At 36.2% G+C, this 19646-nt stretch overlaps 1 protein-coding gene across 1 annotated transcript; it reads left to right on the forward strand.

Moving 5' to 3' along the window:
• The first annotated feature begins 2118 nt into the window (after positions 1–2118).
• LOC141793920 (cadherin-related family member 2-like) lies at positions 2119–18805 on the forward strand. Its single transcript, XM_074674794.1, has 27 exons — positions 2119–2140; positions 4946–5008; positions 5214–5273; positions 5373–5512; positions 5592–5642; positions 5720–5809; positions 6026–6115; positions 6368–6490; positions 10141–10272; positions 10540–10615; positions 10745–10854; positions 11744–11947; positions 12066–12215; positions 12311–12472; positions 12575–12814; positions 12903–12972; positions 13046–13630; positions 13738–13809; positions 14244–14293; positions 14385–14536; positions 15204–15300; positions 15401–15489; positions 15610–15681; positions 15868–16003; positions 18183–18292; positions 18462–18512; positions 18772–18805. Exons 1-27 carry the CDS (start codon positions 2119–2121, stop codon positions 18803–18805), a joined length of 3231 nt encoding a protein of 1076 aa, XP_074530895.1.
• Positions 18806–19646: the final 841 nt, after the last annotated feature.

Consider the following 19646-nt stretch of genomic DNA (forward strand, 5'->3'; position numbering starts at 1 on the left):
GTGGGACATGGGGAAAAAAAAAAAAAAAAAAAGGAAAGAAGAACATTTTTTATGTGACTTCCCACAATATATGTTGTTTACATTTTTTATTTGCACTGATTGTTTGCTTAGTTTAAGTATTTTCCATTCACTTATTTTATATTCATATGCCATTTAAGCTCCTTTGATGACTTTTTTTTAGCTAGTTATGAACCACACTTAAAATAATTTTGCAGTCATTTTATCATCTTAAAAAGCAAACAAGACCATAAACAGGAGTTACCTTTTCTGTGTAGTGATTTTTTAAGTCTGCCACTTGACCCAATGCGAACTGCTGTCACTGCCTGTTTGAAATGTTTCGCATCAAAGATTCTCAATGATACATTTGATTTCAAAATTAACAGGATGAAAATGTTTTTGGCGAGAAATATAAAACATGTACAAGACAAAACCAGCAAAGACTGCTTTTATCCACTGGGGATACAAAAAGTTTAAGCTAAGCTAATTGGACAGATGTCAATGGGGAACAGCTTCACAAAAGCTGGCAGGGCACTGTTTTAGAGTTTGAAAATCATCATAGACCTGTAGATTTTGATTGTGACCTGGAAGTTGGAAGTCCTAAAAAGTGCAAATGCCACATGTCACATCACCAGGGACTATTGGATTTTAGTTAGTACATATAGAGTTGCATATAAAACCAGAACTAACTGGATGTTTTGTTCAAATAATTTGTATATATTTAATGTCATAGTTCTTTCTCTAAAATGAACTGGATACAGAGTTAAAAGATAAATAAATATTCACAGTATAAAACTGTCTATTTTCCTAATTTCCCATTGAAATCCCTAACCTGAGTCTTGTGAAATCACTTAATGGAACATGCACCTGCTGCTTTAGACATTATCAAAAATACTTTGCATTCCAGTTTTTTGTGATTATGTTTTGTGACAGTTTTCTTATCACAGTGATATGTGTTTTTTCAGTCACTTATGCTGGTATGACTTACAAAAAGAAATGCTCTTTCCAAAATAATGAATTGTGTTGAGATTTTCTCATTTATTTCCCCTTTCTATTTAGACGCAGATCCATCAAAAAAAATTGGAACTTCTAAGATGAAGTAAAAACCTGTCATGGTGAGTTTGCTTTTTAAAGACTTTACTTTCCTTGCTGAACATGTTTTGACCTAAATGTTTCTGCTCTTTATTATCGATGATCCAGAGGAAGGAAGCAGGAGAGGACCAAGGATCTCAAGGACACTGAAATGTATTTATTGCACTTTGAGGCTCAAAAAAAGGCTTTGGGAATCCTTGCCTGGTTATAATAATCCTGTGTCCAGTTCTTAAGACTTGTGATGGAAACAGTGTGTGCTGACACTCAGCTGGAGGCTTCAAACAAATGTTGCTTCTGTCACATAACCATCTGGATAACTCAAAGCAGAGATGTGTGATAAACCAGGGTCTTTAAAAAAAATGTAGATGGGGGATCAATACAGAATGTTCTATTCTATTCTAAATTTACAATTTGAGAAAAAAAAATCTGGTCAGTATTACAAACACACACAGACAAAAAAAAAATATCCCTCACTTGCTCTGATGTTGACAAGTTTATGGTTTTAGGAATACTGAATTAATCGTGTTATGACACCCCCTGCTGACTGCTAGCAGACGCACTGCATCTTGTTGGTTTGTATTAAGCTGAACTGTTTAAAGCTGTATATTGAGTTTCTGGTTCTTTGTGGATTTACAGGAATTTGTTTCAGTTCATCATGATTTGCCACAGTCCACAGTTTTAATTTTTACAGGAAAACTACAGAGTGAGTTTGAAACATGCTGTCTTCTGCCACTTCATGTCTTTACTGATACCCCACTCTGTATGGAGTCATCAGAAACTGTTTTAGGGGATTTATTGTTCCCAAAGGAAGAGTCACAGAAACGTGTCTTTGTAGAAAATTGAAAAGTGAACCTCAGGTGATGGAAAAAATCCAAAGAGGTCATTGGCGGAAGGTGTTAAACTTCCCCCAGCAAAGACAATATTTTGCTGGTAGAAAAACATCTAAGATGCTGGAAAATTTCAGGCTTTCAAGTTTTTATGTCTCTAAGCTGATTGTCTGCTGACTGATCCCTGATATTTGGAGTCAAGATGTATGAGGATTTCTCAAAAGGTCAAAAAGTCCATTAAAAACCTTTTTATCGTGATTTGTACAACACAAAGCAAGTAATTCAAAAGTTGTAAGAGAATTGCTTTTTGTTTTTGTAAACATGATTAGACTTGGTTTAAAGATTGTTTGTATTAAAGATACTTTAATATAATTCAACACACTTTACATTTTGTTGCAGATGTAGCTTTATAAAAAGAAATCCAAATGAAGAGATAAAGAATTGCAGAATGTAAATGTAAAAACATTTTTTTACTTCATGTTTGCCAATATTTAGAGTTTTTCTTGGCCACTTGTTTATGTCTGCTTTAAGTTTGAGATACATGTTGTTGAAATAAAATCTTGTGCAATGATAATGAGTCTCCCTGCAAGCAGCTGATTCTTTGACTGTTTTCTAACATTAAAATGATTGTATCACAAGTGCAAAGTGCAAATAAAATAAATATCAACGTTTTAATAAAGTAACTGTATGAACACAAGCATCACTAACACAATATTAATCTCTGACACATTTACAGTAAGTTATACCACACAGCTGAATCACTAAATAGAATAACTTTGGAGGTTTTACTTTTCTCAAATACACATGATTGTTCCTCTTCAATACATTTTTTACCATCTACAAAACAAGTCAAAACATTGATAAGACATACAACAGCCTGTGATCATGGTGCTTAAAGTACTCTCCTCACATGGATCAAGACAACATTAAAGTGGCTTTTACTTTTCATACATTAAGATCGCCTGATTATAGCTCCTGACCATGGTCAAAAATCATAATTAAAGATGATTGCTCAACAATCACCTCGCATGTTTAAAGTTATATTTATCTTATATTCAGGTTACATCATTGACAATGTGTTCAAGAGCATTCAAGATGGTATAGATGTTTTCTATCAATCAATTAGCTGACAAAACCAGTGACAACCAGGAACAGAGTGATGACGACTGGAGAAACAAAAGACAGAGAGACTGCAACCAAGGCTGCATGGGGCAGGGTGGGGCGGCAGCCCAAACTGCATCCTCTGTGAGAAGAAAGCTGCAATGGAGCTACAGAAATATTTAAGGAGAAACACTCCCTGGGGTGACTGAGAGGAAGGGGGCAGGTGAGCACATAACATATAACACAGCAAGTGGAACTTTGAGTTTTTAAGCTTAGAGCTTTTACATTTTAGAAAGATGACTTAGGATAGAGGAAGAAGCTTAGTTAACTGTAATGTGTTGTTCCTGCTTTATTCATCAATCATTTATTTTTATAGCCCCCAGAGTCAAAGATCACTTGTGGTTTGAGTAAGGAGTAGCTCCCAGGTGATTGCTGGTTGGTAAGTAAGACTGCTTTCATTTAGTTTTCTTTATCTGATACAAGTTCATGTGACAATTTTTTCCTGGAATTAAGCAATGAAACACTAAAAGAAAGAACTTGGTGTCTGGATTTTCAAGAGAATTCAAATAAGATTTTGAAAACATTCAATTATATGCTCTCGATCACAATGGCAGTAATGTTTGTTTGTTTGCCAATCGTGACTATCAAAGGTCCACAGCAATCAGTTCCTGTTGATCTGTGTTGGGGCTCAAACAGGTACAGTCAGGCTAATGTAATTGGCCATTTTTGGTACACCAGATTTTCTAAGCGCTAATCCTTTTTTTTTATTATCATCATCCAGCAGCAGATAAATCCTGCAAATTTCTATACAGACTCTTGGAACCAGAGTGTAATAGACTCCTACCCTGGACTTAATGAGCAGCAACGGGCTCTGCTAGTTGATCCACAACAATGGGATGATTTTGTCTTCATATTTTTTTTTTTTTTAAATTGTCCTGACACACAAGACCAGGGTTTGGGTCAAACTTAGGAGCTTCAGACAACAACTTGCTTTTAGATGAGATGTTCTTGTCTGGCTTTAAGCTTCCAGCTCAGTTAAATGTCATCTTCCTGAGTCCCTCTGAGAGGATTCAGCTCATTGTTAGACTTGAGGGATCTGACAAGGTAATCAACTGCTGTAATGAGAGCATCCTCAATGCATCATAATGGGAAACATACAGATCTAATTGATTTAAGTCAGGGTGAAGGTGACAGTAAAATATTTTTTGGCTCCTACAGTTCAGTATCCTCTGTTCTGGAGTAACTCTCAGGAGATTTACTTTAAAAAAAAAAAAGGAACAACCAAATCACATTTAAAAATCTAATGAAGTGTTTAGACGTGCATGTATACAAATATCACGATCTATTTTATCACTTGCATCAATTGAGGTACCACCAAAGTGAACATGTTAAAATACCTATTTTATATAACTGCCAAATTGGCATTTTCTGATTCAAATTTCATTGATCAAGTTTTGTGTTAGTGTCCAAGCTACTAGCTGTAAAAATGACATTTCCTCTTAACATAGTAAGGTGCAGTGAATCATTCTGCTGAAATCAGCTGCCAGTTAATCCATTTAAATGTTTCTCTTTACTGCTTCCATGATTTTGATGATGTGACTGCTTAATGCTTTACATGTGCTCCTGATATCCTTTCAGCTGGTGAATCTGTAATTTCAGGGACAATACCTGACAATATGTGACAATATCTAAATACACTACATTAATACATAAGCAACCACTATTACCCAGTGCCAGGTCAGTCTGCAAGTCATACCAGAGAAGAGGTCCACATATCAAAGCTATAACTGATGGTATAAGCTTGTCTTATATATATTGTTGTTTGATGTCGAGCTGAATGGATGTTGTTTGATGGACTTGTTAACAGCTGCAGCAAGTGTAAAGTAATGAATTAAGTTTCCCACTTTTTTTTTTCTTTTCCTTTTCAGACATGGGGGAGTTCTCAAGAGGTGTGTTGTTGTACCTGTTGTGTGTTTTCATACAAACTAAAGGTGAGTACTTGGTTCATTTTAATGTAACTCTGTTCAAGTGTATTATTTTTATCATTAATAAGAAGTAAAATGTGTGTGTGTGTGTGTGTGTGTGTGTGTGTGTGTGTGTGTGTGTGTGTGTGTGTGTGTGTGTGTGTGTGTGTACGTTTGTTTTGTTTGTTTGTTTGTTTATTTTTCATTTTTCTTTCTATTTGTTTATTTACAGCAAACACCCCTCCTGTAATCACTACAACCTTGTACAATGTGTGTGAGGACACACCAATAGGTAGGTCAAACATTTATTAAAGTTTTTATTTCACCTTTGTAAAATCACATGTGAGTAATAAAAACATTTATATTAATTCCTCTGATTTTGTTTCTGCAGGTGAGGTGGCGTTCACTATAGCTGCAACAGATGCCGACAATGATCCACTGACCTTTTCTCTCTCTGGGATCAATGCTGCATACTTTGAAGTTGAGACAAACATTGGGAGAGTAAAAGTCAAAAGAAAGCTAGATAGAGAGGTATGATCTAGAGGTTTTATTCTGGTCCTCTGTGAGTTTCTTCAGCTTATCAAATGGTTTTTAATTTATTTTCTTTCAGAATGTTAGTGTGATGACGCTTGATGTAACTGTCAGTGATGGTCTCAATACTGTGAGTGACACTTCAGCTAATTTCAATGTTCAATTTTAGACCAATTGTAATCTTAATAGCTGTGTAATGTTTTTTAGATTACACCGACAATAACTTTAATATTAATGGATGCCAATGACAACAGACCCATATTTGAAGAGGAACCATATGATTTGTCATTCCCAGAAGTAAGTCAAACATGGATACATTTTTGAACATTCACATTTTTCCGCTCCACAGTTATTTGTCCTTTACATTTTTCATGTCAAAAAATAATTTACTCTATCAACCTATTAGACTTATTTAACAAATTTCTGATCTGTCTTTATATGTTAAGAATTATCTGTATTGAAAACCAAAAAGATTTTTTATGTTTCTGTTTTTGTTCCAATCACACCCCCCAGAATACTGCTGTGGGGTCGTCTCTGTTCACGGTTAAGGCCAGAGATGAAGACACTGGACTGGCTGGTGTCATTAGTTACAGCATCGGTGAGGTAAGTTTCCCTTGTCAATTAACTATTTTTATGTCATTGCAATTTAATGATAATGATAATACTACTTGCTGATGTGGGGCTGAATTACACTAGAGCATTTTTTATTAAAACGCACACATCCTGCAAATTATATATATATATATATATATATATATATATATATATATATATATATATATATATATATATATATATATATATATATATATATATGTATATATATACTTTATCAACTTTTACACTGTTTTTTAGGTCATCCCAAGCTCTGGAATTGGACTGTTTGGCATAATAAAAAGCACCGGTGAAGTCAGACTACTAGGCAACCTGAATAGCATTGAGCTGAGCACTTTCTATCGGTTGCAGATAAACGCAACAGTAAGTTTTATGTTTTACCGGTTTTACTCATTGATTGGAAATCTAATTCTTCCAGTAGTTATACTAGACAGTCATTTGCACGTTTGGCCTATTGATGTGGGCCACACTGAAAATGCTCTACGCATCCTTGCAGATGAGGCTTATAAGTGTGTAGAGCCACATTATGCAATAATGTTATACCTTTCTTTTCATTATGTAACAATGCAGTGTTTTGTAATAATCTGCCACATTTTTTTTTACCAATATTCTTGAACGCCATGTGTCATAAACTTTGTCAAATTATGAAATAAGTCTGTACATATTGCATCAGTAATTACAAAATGCAGATATTGAACTTTTTTCTTTATCAGGAAAGTGTAAGAATAATTAGAATAATTAGACCACAAAAAGGGATGTCTTCATTTGAAAAAAAGTACATTATCAAAATGACGTTGAATCTAAGCATACCAGTATTAACCTGAAATATGACTTAATTCTAAAAACTAGTAGCATGTTTCAGATCAGATATAACTGAATTCATAAAGAGAAGAAACAAAAGCTGCTCCAAATGAATGTCACTGGCACGAACATTATTGGTGAACTGAAATGTTGGAAGACACATGTGCAGTCTGGATTATGTTATGCAAATACAATACATGATAGGAAGCAGACAAAACATGATAAAAAATATGGAACTGAAAAAAAAGAAAAGAAAGAAAAACTTTCCCTCCAACTAGGGGGCTGTGTTGGACCAAAATGACTTAGCATAGGCCAAAAAGTCTCTAAACTTGTGGCAGTGTTGTCTGTGACTCGTTGTGCAGGGAATCCTGCCAGAGTACGGCATGGTTTGGATGGCCAGTATGACGACTGAGGAGACTGTTTATGAATGAACAGTGGAGGAGGACTGATATTTCAACATTCAAAAAAAGAGTCAACCAAAGAAAGTTTCTTTGTAGTTTTAAACACATTAACAGTGGAAAGACTTAAAATCTTGTAAAGAATGTTTCATTACCAGTTTAGATGTCTCGTCTCTGGTCAGGTCTCACTGAACTTAAAATATATCACCCACAGTCACTTGTTTTCCAGCTTGTTTAAAATAATTTTCATCTGAAAAATGTTGTCTCCTAAATTCATTTTTTGCTGTACATTTCCACAACTTCTTGCATATTTCATCTAAAACAGTAATGCATATACATGTCTGTCTCTAAGCAGTTGAACAGCAGCTGTAATTCTGTTGTTAGCACCTGTAATGGTGGGGTTTGCCGCCATTAAATTTAATGCTCTTGACCTGGCTCATGCATACTGCTTATATTTTTTTTTCCCCAACGTTAAAAACGAACAGTCTGTTGTCCTCACTTATGGCTTCATATGCATATGGGCCCCGATCATTAGTTCAAGGTTTGTTCTTTTATGTTAGCATTTCAAATTAGTTGCAAATCAATCATTATAAATTTCTAGATCTGTTCTTCGTTCATACCTTTCATCGTGCTGCCTTTTGTGTCTATTCCAGCTGAAGTGTAAGCTATAGAAATAGTTTGGCTGAGAGACATAGAGAGTGAAGGCCACTCAGGTCATCTGGAAAAGGTCTGTTTTCAGTCTCAAGTCAGAAGCCAACATGGAGAAACAGCATTTAGCTTCTATGCTCCAGATATCTGGAACAAACTGCCAGGAAATACCAGATCTGCCAACACTCTCAGCTTATTTAAATCCAAGCTGAAGACTCACCTTTTTTACAGCTGCCTTTATTAGAATATTTCTCTTTTTTTATTGCACCACTCTGCACGGTTACTTTTATGCTTCTATCCTAAAATCTGTTTTCACTTTTTTTTTTTTGCTATTTTTTTGTTTCATTTCATTTTTCAACCTTGAATTGATTTTTAACTGTTTTCTTTTAATATGTTTTGCTTTCCTTTCAATGTGTATCACTATCTCTGTAAAGCACTTGTAAATTCCTTGCTGCAGAAATGTGCTATAAATAAAGTTGCCTTGCTCCACCTGATCCCCTCTGAAGCAATGATCTGAATTCACACTTCTGCCTCCTCAACCTGAGACCAACTGATCATATTATGACATGAAACTAATCAGGTAATGACATGAAACCTATCATGTTATAACGCGATACTGATTTTTCTTTCTTTTCTTTTTTATTTTTGTGGCATAGTAGCAATACTCTCCAGTACTTCTGTTTATAAGTCTGCTACAGTCAACAAATAAAAAAAACATCCTACTTGTTTTTAAAAATAGATTCATTTTTACGATTCATACTGGTATGCTCAAATGTTACTTTGAAAGTATGTTTTTGTTTGTTTGTTTGTTTGTTTGTTTGTTTTTTCCTTAATCAAGATATCCATTCTGGTGGTTTAATACATAGTGTACCAAATTCTCATCTTGTTAAGAAAAAAAAAACATATTGGGCAGAAGAATAATCTTACAGAATGTGGCAGATTGTTATAAAACAACATTGTGTTATTACACAATGAAGTGAAATTTATTACTACATAATAGGATGGTATTGCATAATGTGGCAATGTACATGACAGGCCTTTAGCCTCTTTGCAGACAGCCACAGGGTGCCCGTATGTAAATCAAATCAAGTCATACATGCAGTAGTGTGTGGAACAGACCCCAGCAGTCATTTGAACCAGACTGTAAACATGTTTATTTCTGCTGTAAAATTCTGCTTCTTGGCTTGATCTGTATGAAGTTGTTGTGGTTTCTGCAGTGACTCTGCAGAATCTCAAAGAACTGTAGTTTTCAGTTTCTGTTTATAGACTGCAGATTGCCCTTGGTTTTACTACAGTAATGTAGGCCATCTGGACCAATGCTGCTGTGTGAGTTTTGTCCAGTAACATGACAAGATTTCAAGGTGCATTGTGGGCAGTGGTGTTTCTAGTTCAAGGGCCTCAGTATTTTGGCTTAACTGTTGTGGATGTGGTTGTGCTGGCTTCTTAAATACTAACAAAACCCTTTCATCCTAGCTGTAAACCTCTGTACTTGGGAATTTAGTCGTGTTGTTTTGCTGAACAGGAAGAAGCAGTAGAAGAAAAAGAAAAGAAAGAAACAGAGCACAGAGAGGAAAACCCTCATTTACAATGATTGTTGGCTTACAAAAATTTGTATTAAAATTCAGAACAAACAGGGAAACTTAAAACTCTTATTAAAAAAAGATGATTAAAAAAACTGTTTGAAAAAACAAAGAAAACACTAACAAAAAAGGCACAATGAGAAAATCAAAGTCAGTTCCTCAGGTTTATCACACAGAGTTAAATGTATACATAGTGACCACCCTCTGGTTAAATGAGGAATTCTCATCATCATCTTATATTCAAATCATCTTTTCAAACCAAATGTGATCTTCAGCCAAATGTGATAAACCTGTCAGCGTCTAGTGATTGTCTTGTTCCCATCCTGTCTGGAGTTTTTTTTTTTGCCAAATGTTTGTGTGTGTTTTGTTGGATGTGAACCTTTTTGTGTTCCTGTTCTCATTACGTCTATTTTCTACAACCACTTTGACCAATAGTTTTAATCTGTCAGTCTTCAGCAGCAGACACCAAGTCATCACTGATGTAATATCCATTACACATGGCTGTAATATAGACTAATTACTGGGCTGACTTTGTTAATTCTTATATGAAAGCAGCAAACTTTTTAACTTTGTCTTCTAAAAACAGGACGGTGGAGGTCGATGCTATTTTGATGAGACCAATTACCTCTCAAGTGTTGCCTATGCCTTTATCACGGTTGAAGGCCTGTATTTCATCGGTGCTCCCTACGTGGGGAGCATTGAAGAAAATTCTCCTTTGGTGAGTGGTTATTGACTTTATTGTTCCATTATTGTAACAGAAACGTATCATTTCATGTGACTTTTCGTTATCCCTGATGTATTCATACCTATATTTCTTTGTAAGAGCCTAAGCTTCAAATTGTAATTTCAACAGTTTTTTTTTTGTGAAAAGGATACAAATCTGTAGTAGGATGATACACCAATCTACAGTGAGTAAGGCTGCCTTAAGTTTTATGTGAGAAATTTGACTCCCTTTCCTGTCCTCCCCTTTTTTTTTTAACTTCAGGGGAAAGTTGTCCTTAATGTGACTGCTGAAAGCCAGAACACAGAAGATGATTATAAAATCACCTACAGCATTGAAGGTTAGCCTCTAAGCTGAAACAAAACAAAACGAAACAAAACAAAACAAAATTCTTCTTCTTTTTTTTATTTTTTAGTTTGAGTGACTGAGTGGTAAAATATAAATTTGTTTTCTCCCTGTTGTTTAACAGATGCTTCAATGGATGGCCTGTTCACAATCTCATCAGATGAAGGCATCATATCTGCGTTGTCAGAAATCGACAGAGAGGAATCTGGTGATAATGTAACACTGACTGTAAAGGTTTGTATTTTTTTAGGGCTCACCAGTTTACTCCTCTGTCTGTCTGATAAACTGACAAGTTTGTGCGAAATTTCCGGGCTCATTGTGTATCAAATAATAACTACAACACTTCCATGCTCCATCAATTTGACACTAAATATGGTAAAGAAGGTGGTTTTTGTTACTAGGCAGAGATATAGAAAAAGAGCAGAGGACTAGATTTGAGGAAGAGTTTTAGGGACTAGCTTAAACACCTGTGCAGAGACACTAAAAGGACAGTTACCTGTGCATAGCAAATCAAAATAAGATGTCTGATGAACTCTCTGACCTGGTGTAACAGTAAATTAAAATGTGTAATGGAAATAAGGTTGATCTCTACAGACATTAGCAGTCGCAGCTTGAACACATTTTTAGTGATGAACCCAGGATCAAAATCACACCTGGTCTTTGGTCAAGTAGCTTCATACCCCCAAATCCACAACTACACTGAAACTTTTGGTATTTGATGCCCTGGAGAGTGAGAGTCCAATGCGGACAAAGATCTCTGCAGTTTACCATGAAAGACTCACAGTGGGCTCTCCAACAATGGCTTCTACACTCATCAACTACAAAAAGATAATTGGCCTTTTTGTGCTTCCACTACTACTCTAAAATTGTCCGTAGGTGTGAGTGTGTGTGTGTGTGAAAGATTGTCTGTCTATGTGTCAGCCCTGTGATTGATTGGCAACCAGTCCAGGGTGTACCCCGCCCCTCGCCCAATGACAAGTGGGATAGACCCCAGCCAACCGCGACCCTGAACTGGATAAGCGGCCCAGAAAATGAATGAATGAATGAAAGTAAAGTAGGACCCCGAAACTCAAACTACATATATCCACATCAAGAAAATGTGATTTTATTTGTTCTCTTTTAGGCCACTAAGTCTAATGTAAACATCCATGGGTTCTATTCCACCGTCACAACACGAGTACAGATCAGCATCATTGACGTCAACGACAACAAGCCAGAGTTTTACAAGTGTGGACATTCCTGTGTGAAAGAAACTCACTTCACAGAGGAGGTCTATGAGCACTTGGGGACTATTTCCATCAACATGACGGTCAGAGATCTGGACAAGGTAAGAGAGAACAATGTTTGACAAAGAGTTTTTCTGAAGTATGTGAAATACAATGTGAGCAGCTCAACTTGACATCAATAATTTATCATTAATGACCGTCTCTTTTGGTTTCTCATAGACTCCCAACACTAAACTGACCCTGGGAGGAGCCGACAAAGATGTGTTTTCTGTTCAACCTCACTCTAACTTGTCAAACAGCGTCATTGGGCTCGATGTCATACAGCAAGAAAAACTGGACTACGAGAAAACACAGCAAATGATTGTAGAAGTATGTAGAGAAACAGGAGACATTTATATCTGAGGTTTGTATCTGTGTCATTGTGAAACCTGTTTGATGTATGTCTGTGATGTGTTATCATACAGGTGATCGCCACAGATCAGGATGATACCAGCCTCCACTCCACAGCTACAGTTACTATCAACATCAAGGACGTAAATGACAACAGCCCAGAGTTTCCACAGGCCACGTACAGGCTGAATGTGACTGAAAATGCTGATGTTGGGACTGTAGTGGCCAACATTTCTGTAAGTCTTTCCCTGTCTCATATAAAAAGTGTTCAGAATACAGTCAAGCTTTTCCAAGACATGGATGAATGGATGTCACAAATCTGTTTCTCATTTGGACAGGCCACTGATGCAGACGCCCCTGACACAGAAAACAGTCAGATAATGTTCAGCATTGAGGAAAGCAAGTACAGCAACAACTTCACAATCGACCCAGACACTGGAGTACTGAGAAACAGCGGTGAGCTGGATCGTGAGGCCCTGGACCCAGAGCTTGATGGAAAGATTAAACTAAATGTCACTGCCACTGACAAGGGTACTCCTCCCCTGTCCACCTCAGTCCCTGTTACCATTGAAGTCGAGGTGAGGCTTCAGCAGGTTAGATATTAATCTGCACTGATGCTGCTGCTCCTTTTGGAAATGGTAACTGTTTCCTTTTGATGCTTCACAGGATATCAATGATAACAAACCACAGTTTGCAGAGGCCTCTTACCAATTCTCTGTCAAAGAAGGAGAAAAAGGTATTTATATGTGCAAAGCCTTTCAGTGTTGATGTTTGTGTGTCTGGATTTAATGACTGTTTCCTCTGATCAGGTGCATTTGTGGGCTCTGTCTCTGCTGAGGATTTGGACCAAACCAGAGACTTTAACCGCATTTCTTTTGGCATTGTTGGTGGAAGCTTTGGCAGCTTCATCATCCGCACTTATGAAATGGAGCGGGGTTACAGGGGGAACATCACCGTGGACCCTGAAATCAATCTGGACTATGAGAGTGAACGCAAGCAGTTTACACTGCGAGTGGAGGCAGCAGACCTGGAGCTATTGAGCGCTGAAGTGACGGTGGTCGTGAATGTGGAGGATGTGAACGATGAGCGGCCAGAGTTCTTGTCAACACCAACCGTTAGCGTAAAGGAGAACACCACCATCATGGAGGCTGTTGGGAGATTTACAGCAGAGGACAGAGACACAAACCACTCTCTGGTCTACGAGCTGGAGTCCATCAAATGCAGATGTGACGGCTCCATGAAACCCTGCAGTTACTTCATCGTGGATCCTACAGGGGAAGTCAGAGTCAACCCAGAGGTCACGGTGGATTATGAAGAATGTGAGCAGGTGGTGCTGGAGGCTCAGGTGGTGGATTTGTTCACAGAGAAAGGAGAAAACAACAGTGCTACACCAGGTCTGCACTTGTTCATTTGCAAAGAAATCAACTTTTAAATCATAAACACTGCCAAACATATTCAAAAATCACCAAAGTTAACTTGATTTTTTTGTTAATTGTTTTAGGACGAATGGAGATCAACATTGAAGACATCAACGACAACATCCCAGAATTCATTTTCTCAGATTATGTGTTTAGTGAGTTTAAAGTAATGAGAACCTGTTTGATTAAATGACTGATTCAGAGTTTTATTTCTTTTGGAATTTATTGATTTATTTTTTGACTAATGAGCCCTTGACACAAGGCTTGTCTGCCCATGACCAATTTACGCTCCTTGCTCATGATTGGCCTGCTCAACCTAAAACTGACATCTTTGTTGAAAAAACATATATATACATATATATATATATATATATGTATATATATATATATATATATATATATATATATATATATATATATATATATATATATATATATATATATATATAGATAGATAGATAGATAGATAGATAGATAGATAGATAGATAGATAGATAGATATAATCTCATTGAATTTATGTACTGACCTCTACTTTAATCACTTTTTTTTTTTCAAGAGCTAAAAACATATTCTGTCTTTGGATTTTAGTTGTGGTGTCAGAAAATGCAGTTAAAGGCACATCAGTAGCAGGAGTCACTGTGAGTATATGAAATAACCATAATCTTAGTTTGTCAAAAGTATGTTTATGCATGAAGTCAGGACAATCCTTGTTCCTTTTGCTGCCCTCAGGCTACAGACCGGGACTCTGGAGTGAATCGTCAGATTGAGTTTGAAGTAACAGAGGTCCAGTTTAAAGACAAAACCAATCAAACAAACAACATGAAGCTGCTGTTTGAAGCCGTCACCACACAGCAAAATGACATTTATGTGGGAACTATTCAGTGAGTACAAAGTTATCCTTCTTGCTTTCTGGGTTCCAGATGTGTTTGATTTGAAGTTTTATTTCCCCTAACTCAATCTAACAACAATACAGGGACTCACAAAAACTACTGAGAGAAACAACATGATTATGAAAATACAAAGAGTGAACATATGGAAAAGCAAAACTAACACAGAGACACAGGTTTACAGAAGTAAACAGACAAAAAAGTGACAAAAACAGCCCTTAAGAGAAATAAAATCACAGGTAATTAAAGACACAAATTATTTAATGAGTTCAGTTTGTGATGAGATTAAGTGATTAAAAGAATTTAAAAATCACTAAGTTGCTGAAAATAATAAAAACATTAAAAAATTCAAGGGTCACTGGTTTTGCCTGGTGGTTTAGGTCAAGCATCCCATGAGTCAAAACTGTGGTTCCTTTCTCCCATGACCTTGTTTCTGTTCTATCGTCTGTCTCACCCTGTCTGATAAAGGCAGTAAAAAAAACTTCAAAATAAATGAAAAATGTATGCTTTTTTTTAAGAATTTGCATCATGAAGACAAAGAAAAACTAACTTCCCCCTTCAAAGGACATATGAATATGATGATCTTTGACATATCTTGACCCTGGGGCCTTTTGTTTAAATTCATTCATGTTTTTATTAATGTTTCATTCACTTTCCACAGAACGACTGAAGAGCTCGATGTGTCTCTGAAAGGAAAGTATTTGGTAACAGTTACAGCAACTGATGGTGGAGACCTTTCCACCAGCACAGTGCTGGAGGTGAGTGATTAAATCATGGAGGAGGTTTTTTTTTTCTGTGACTAGTCATATAGAAGAAAAATTAACAGAATGTGTTGATCCTGTTATCACAATTTTGCAGATATCAACAGCTGAAAGGTCGACTGTAGTTGTTCTTGAGTTTTCATCCTCTGAAGAGGAGGTTATGAAAAACCTCACTGACATCATCAGGTACACTAATACATGAATCTAAAAACTTTGATTTTGCCTCCAGAGATTTTACTCTCTTCATCTGGTTCACACATGAGTTCACCGTTTTTCCTCTTTGACTTGATTTTTCTCTGTCTCCAGGGAGCTGACTGCTGCCACTGAGGCTACAGTTGAAATTGTTACGATCAGACCTGTTGCTGATGAAACATCTGGGCAAGTTCACTCTCTCCCCACTTCATATCTTAACCACAATACATACAAAATAATAATGATGAAGTCTATTAGTTCAAAAAGAAAAGAAAAAACAGATACTGTAATAGTAGTTGTTGTTGAGAGGGCCCTTCTTATTTGAACACTGCTGTTACAGTGTTTCTGTAAACATATTACTGTTTATCTCAGGTCTTCAGGTGGAACAATCATTGTGGCATATTTTATTGACTCCAACGGTAATGCCCTCACAGTTGATGAGGTGGAAAAGAAGATCTCTAATTCTGGACATTATGATGCACTGAAAGAACTTGGACTCACAAAAATTGTAAGTAAAAAATAGCTTTCTTTCTTAAATGTTCTCCTTTTATGACATTTTGCCTTTCAGGTTAATTTTAAACTTCACTGAAATTCTGTCGTAAAAGTTTTGCCAGAGGTATATAGCTTTTACCATTGCAGTATTACACAGTTTTGATGGTGCTGGGTTATGTTTCTGACTGAAAAAATGATACTGCTAAATCTTTATCATGATTTTTTTTTAAAAGCTGAGCATTGCTGGTACCTTTGATGAACTAGTTATGAAGAAAGAATGAGTTTAGTGTCATACTTTTAACTGGGAGAAATATATTATTGAATCTAACAAATTCCTATATATTAGACACATCATTACAGGTTAACAGACATGCTGAAATATTTATTTCAGAAATGTTATTATAACAAAGTTAACATTTGGGCTAATTATAGCAAGCAGCAGCATACAGCATACTGTCTGTCAGGACTTCTTTGAAAGTGATGAAGTAATAAGCTTTCTGACTCTGGTCATTGCTCATCAGATTTTCTGAATAGATTTTATTCTCTGTCCAGTTTTACATCTTATCATTTTGTAGGACACAGACTCTTTCCTGTCTCCTTGTAGCTCCTAAAACTACTATTAGTTTATTTTCCAACATATTGCTGAAGATGTTTTAATTTATGTTTTAATTCTGGTTGGAAATGTCATTGATGGGTAAAGTACATTTTGTACTGTGAGTTGAGGAATTCAGTGGCTGAGTTATGTCCAGAGGGCTGAAAGACTGTTATATTATAGCCTCCAAACTCACTTTTCATTTGTCAAACCAAACAGTTGGTACCACATCTTATTGTTGGAGATTGGGAAGTTTTCTTTTATCCCCATTGTGGCACATTTTTATCACATGATCCACGACTAGTAACGTGTTATCTGTTGTTTTACTGATTTACTTTTAGTCAATGTGAAGAAAAACTTTTCACTTTTTTTGTTTTAGTATAATACATCTTCACAATCTGCACAAACTATCTCACATCACACCAGTGGCTGTTGGTTTCAGGTTGAGCAAGGCTGAGCATTAAAGCTGATTCTGGAAAGTTCAGAATTCAGGTACCTACATATGAAATATCTGCTGTAGGTAATTTTATGATTTTTTCATCTTTAATGGTTCTGGGTGCTGGTGTGGAATTGTTCTCACGGTCTCAAGTTGTTTTAGATATCATGTTCTTCATGCTCAGTGAATTTACAGGGTTTGAAGTCCATGTGCTTCAAATTTTAGTATCAGTTCATGTTTTTGATCAAAGTCTAAAAAATGTAGCTGTCACAACTTTTTTTATGAATTAATGTTTCATGGCTTGCAGAGTGGGCTCTTTCTTGTTTTTGTTTTTCAAAAGTACGTAGTTTCTGACTTCCTGTTGGAATTTTTTTTCCTCTCCTGGTAATCAAGGTGTATCATTTTCATAATGTGGGTTTTACAGATATCATTCTAGCTGGAGAGTTGATAACTTTTTTCACAATTAGTCACGAAAAGAAATCCAGCTTCTAAACACTCTGTTTAGAGCCTCTTTGCTCTGCATGGCAGCACATGTATCCTATAGTACTTGTAACACATACTTACTGTGGCATTTGGCTCATGTTGTTCCCTCCTATCTCAATCTTGGCCTGGGTTGTATTTACTCTCAGATGTATATTGCTTCGGATGAGGCCTCTGCTCAATGAAACTGTAACAATAAAATTCAGCCTTGAAGCTAGTTCATCGTTCTGGAAGGTCATTGAGTAGCTTTCTGAACATTGCAATCAGTGACTTGACAGTTTTAAAACTCACACTCGATCTTACATTTTTCTGAGCAGATCTTTTCAGTTTGGGAATATTTTTTGGGAATGCTGTGTCTCAGTATGTTTCATAGAGCATGCACAGCTCCAGGCCTTTTCTGTGGTCCACTTGGTGAGATCTTTAGGAGTCTTGGTGGTTGATTAAATGCATGGCTTTGTTCTGTAGTTAGCGTTACCATCAGATTTTTTCTGTAACTTATCAAATGTATATATATATATATATATATATATATATATATATATATATATATATATATATATATATATATATATATATATATATATATATATATATATATATTTGAATTTCTGCTCATTATTCAGCTTCAAAGTAACTTCACTGCACATCAGCAATAAATAAGACAGTTGTGTCATATGCTTGTTTCAGGGGGGGCTTCCTGGGCCTGAACCATCTCATCCAGTGTTGGCCATTGTGCTAGGAATACTGGCAGGCGTTATTGCTGTGTTGGCTGGCATCGGCATGTCCTTGTACAAAAAGTGAGTAAGCGGACTTGGGAAAAAAAATATGGGGGGACAAAAATCAAGATGAATACGTGCAACACTTCAATAACTCAGCTGATTCACATTGTATCTCTGTGAAGCAATATTTTCCAGTTTCCAAATTACCCATATGTCTATATATTAATCTGCACACCTCACTCTACAGGGGCATGCGAAATAGGAAGGAGGCTAAAGGTACAGATGCAGACAAAAACAGGTAAAGACAACCTTTTTTGCGACTCCCCACTTTTTGGTTCCAATTTCGGTTTGATTTCTTTTTTTTATCTGATTTACTAATTTAGTCACAATCATGAGGACTTTGAGCTGGTTATGAAGCACACTTAGATTGACACTGCTGTCTTTTTATGATCAAAAAATCAAACAAGACCATAAACAGGAATTAACCTTTCTCTGTAGTATGCATGTATGATTAATTGTGTGGAGATTTTTTTCATGTGTTTTGCCTTCCCATTTAGCCTCCACTCCATTGAGCTTCGTGGCGGCTTCTAAGATGAAGTAAAAACCTGTCATGGTGAGTTTTCTTGCTAGAGACTTTACTTTCCTCGCTGAACATGTTTTGACATAAATGTTTCTGCTCTTCATCATCAGATGATCTAGAGGAAGGAAGCAGAAGAGGACAAAGGATCTCAAAGACACACTAAAATATATGTATAGCACATTGAGGCTCAAAGCCTCTCTTTCTTTCAAAACAAACAAACAAACCCTTGCTTCCTCTCTCAAGTCTATGATTTCAGGAGTACTGTATTTACTGTGTTATGACGCCCTCTGCTGACCAATAGTGGATGCACCACATATTGTTGGTTTGTTACTGACTATTTAAAGCTGTGCATTGATATTATGAAATTTACATTTCTTGTAGCAAGTTAAGAATACAGAGCAGTTAAATTAATATTGACATTTGTAGAGTAGAAAATCCACACACTTTTCAGTTGTACTGTATGTATTTATTTCTCTGTAGCACACGTTTAATTTCATCCTTTTCTCACATCGTTTGGAACAGTGGTTCTCAAATGGGGGTACGTGTAGCCCTGGGGGTACGCGAGGGCTCTCCAGGGGGTACCCAAGTTTGAAAAATACATATTCAAAAAATAGCAACCAAGCTAAATTTCTTAAACACAATTTATTTAATCAGTGTTTGAATACAATATAAGTTAAAGTTCATAAAGTGAGTACTATATCCAATAGACACTAATAGTACAGCGCTGTGTTTTACATCTTTTTTTCCAACAAAGACTGCTTTGCGCTCATCAGGGAGTACTTGGCAGAAAAAAAATATATCATAGGGGATACATTACTGAAAAAAGCTTGAGAACCACTGGTCTAGAAGACA

Source organism: Halichoeres trimaculatus, unplaced genomic scaffold (genome assembly GCF_033239565.1).
Source record: "Halichoeres trimaculatus isolate MK-OKI-2021-1 unplaced genomic scaffold, fHalTri1.1 fHalTri1_scaffold_7, whole genome shotgun sequence".
Lineage (NCBI taxonomy): Eukaryota > Metazoa > Chordata > Actinopteri > Labriformes > Labridae > Halichoeres > Halichoeres trimaculatus.

Excerpts from the sequence above, each read along its gene's own strand:
- LOC141793920 (XM_074674794.1), top strand. The coding sequence starts at position 2,119 with ATGTATGAGGATTTCTCAAAAG. Across the intron at positions 12,473-12,574 it reads CTGTAGTGGCCAACATTTCT|GCCACTGATGCAGACGCCCC; the intron begins GTAAGTCTTTCC and ends TCATTTGGACAG. Across the intron at positions 14,537-15,203 it reads ATTTATGTGGGAACTATTCA|AACGACTGAAGAGCTCGATG; the intron begins GTGAGTACAAAG and ends CACTTTCCACAG.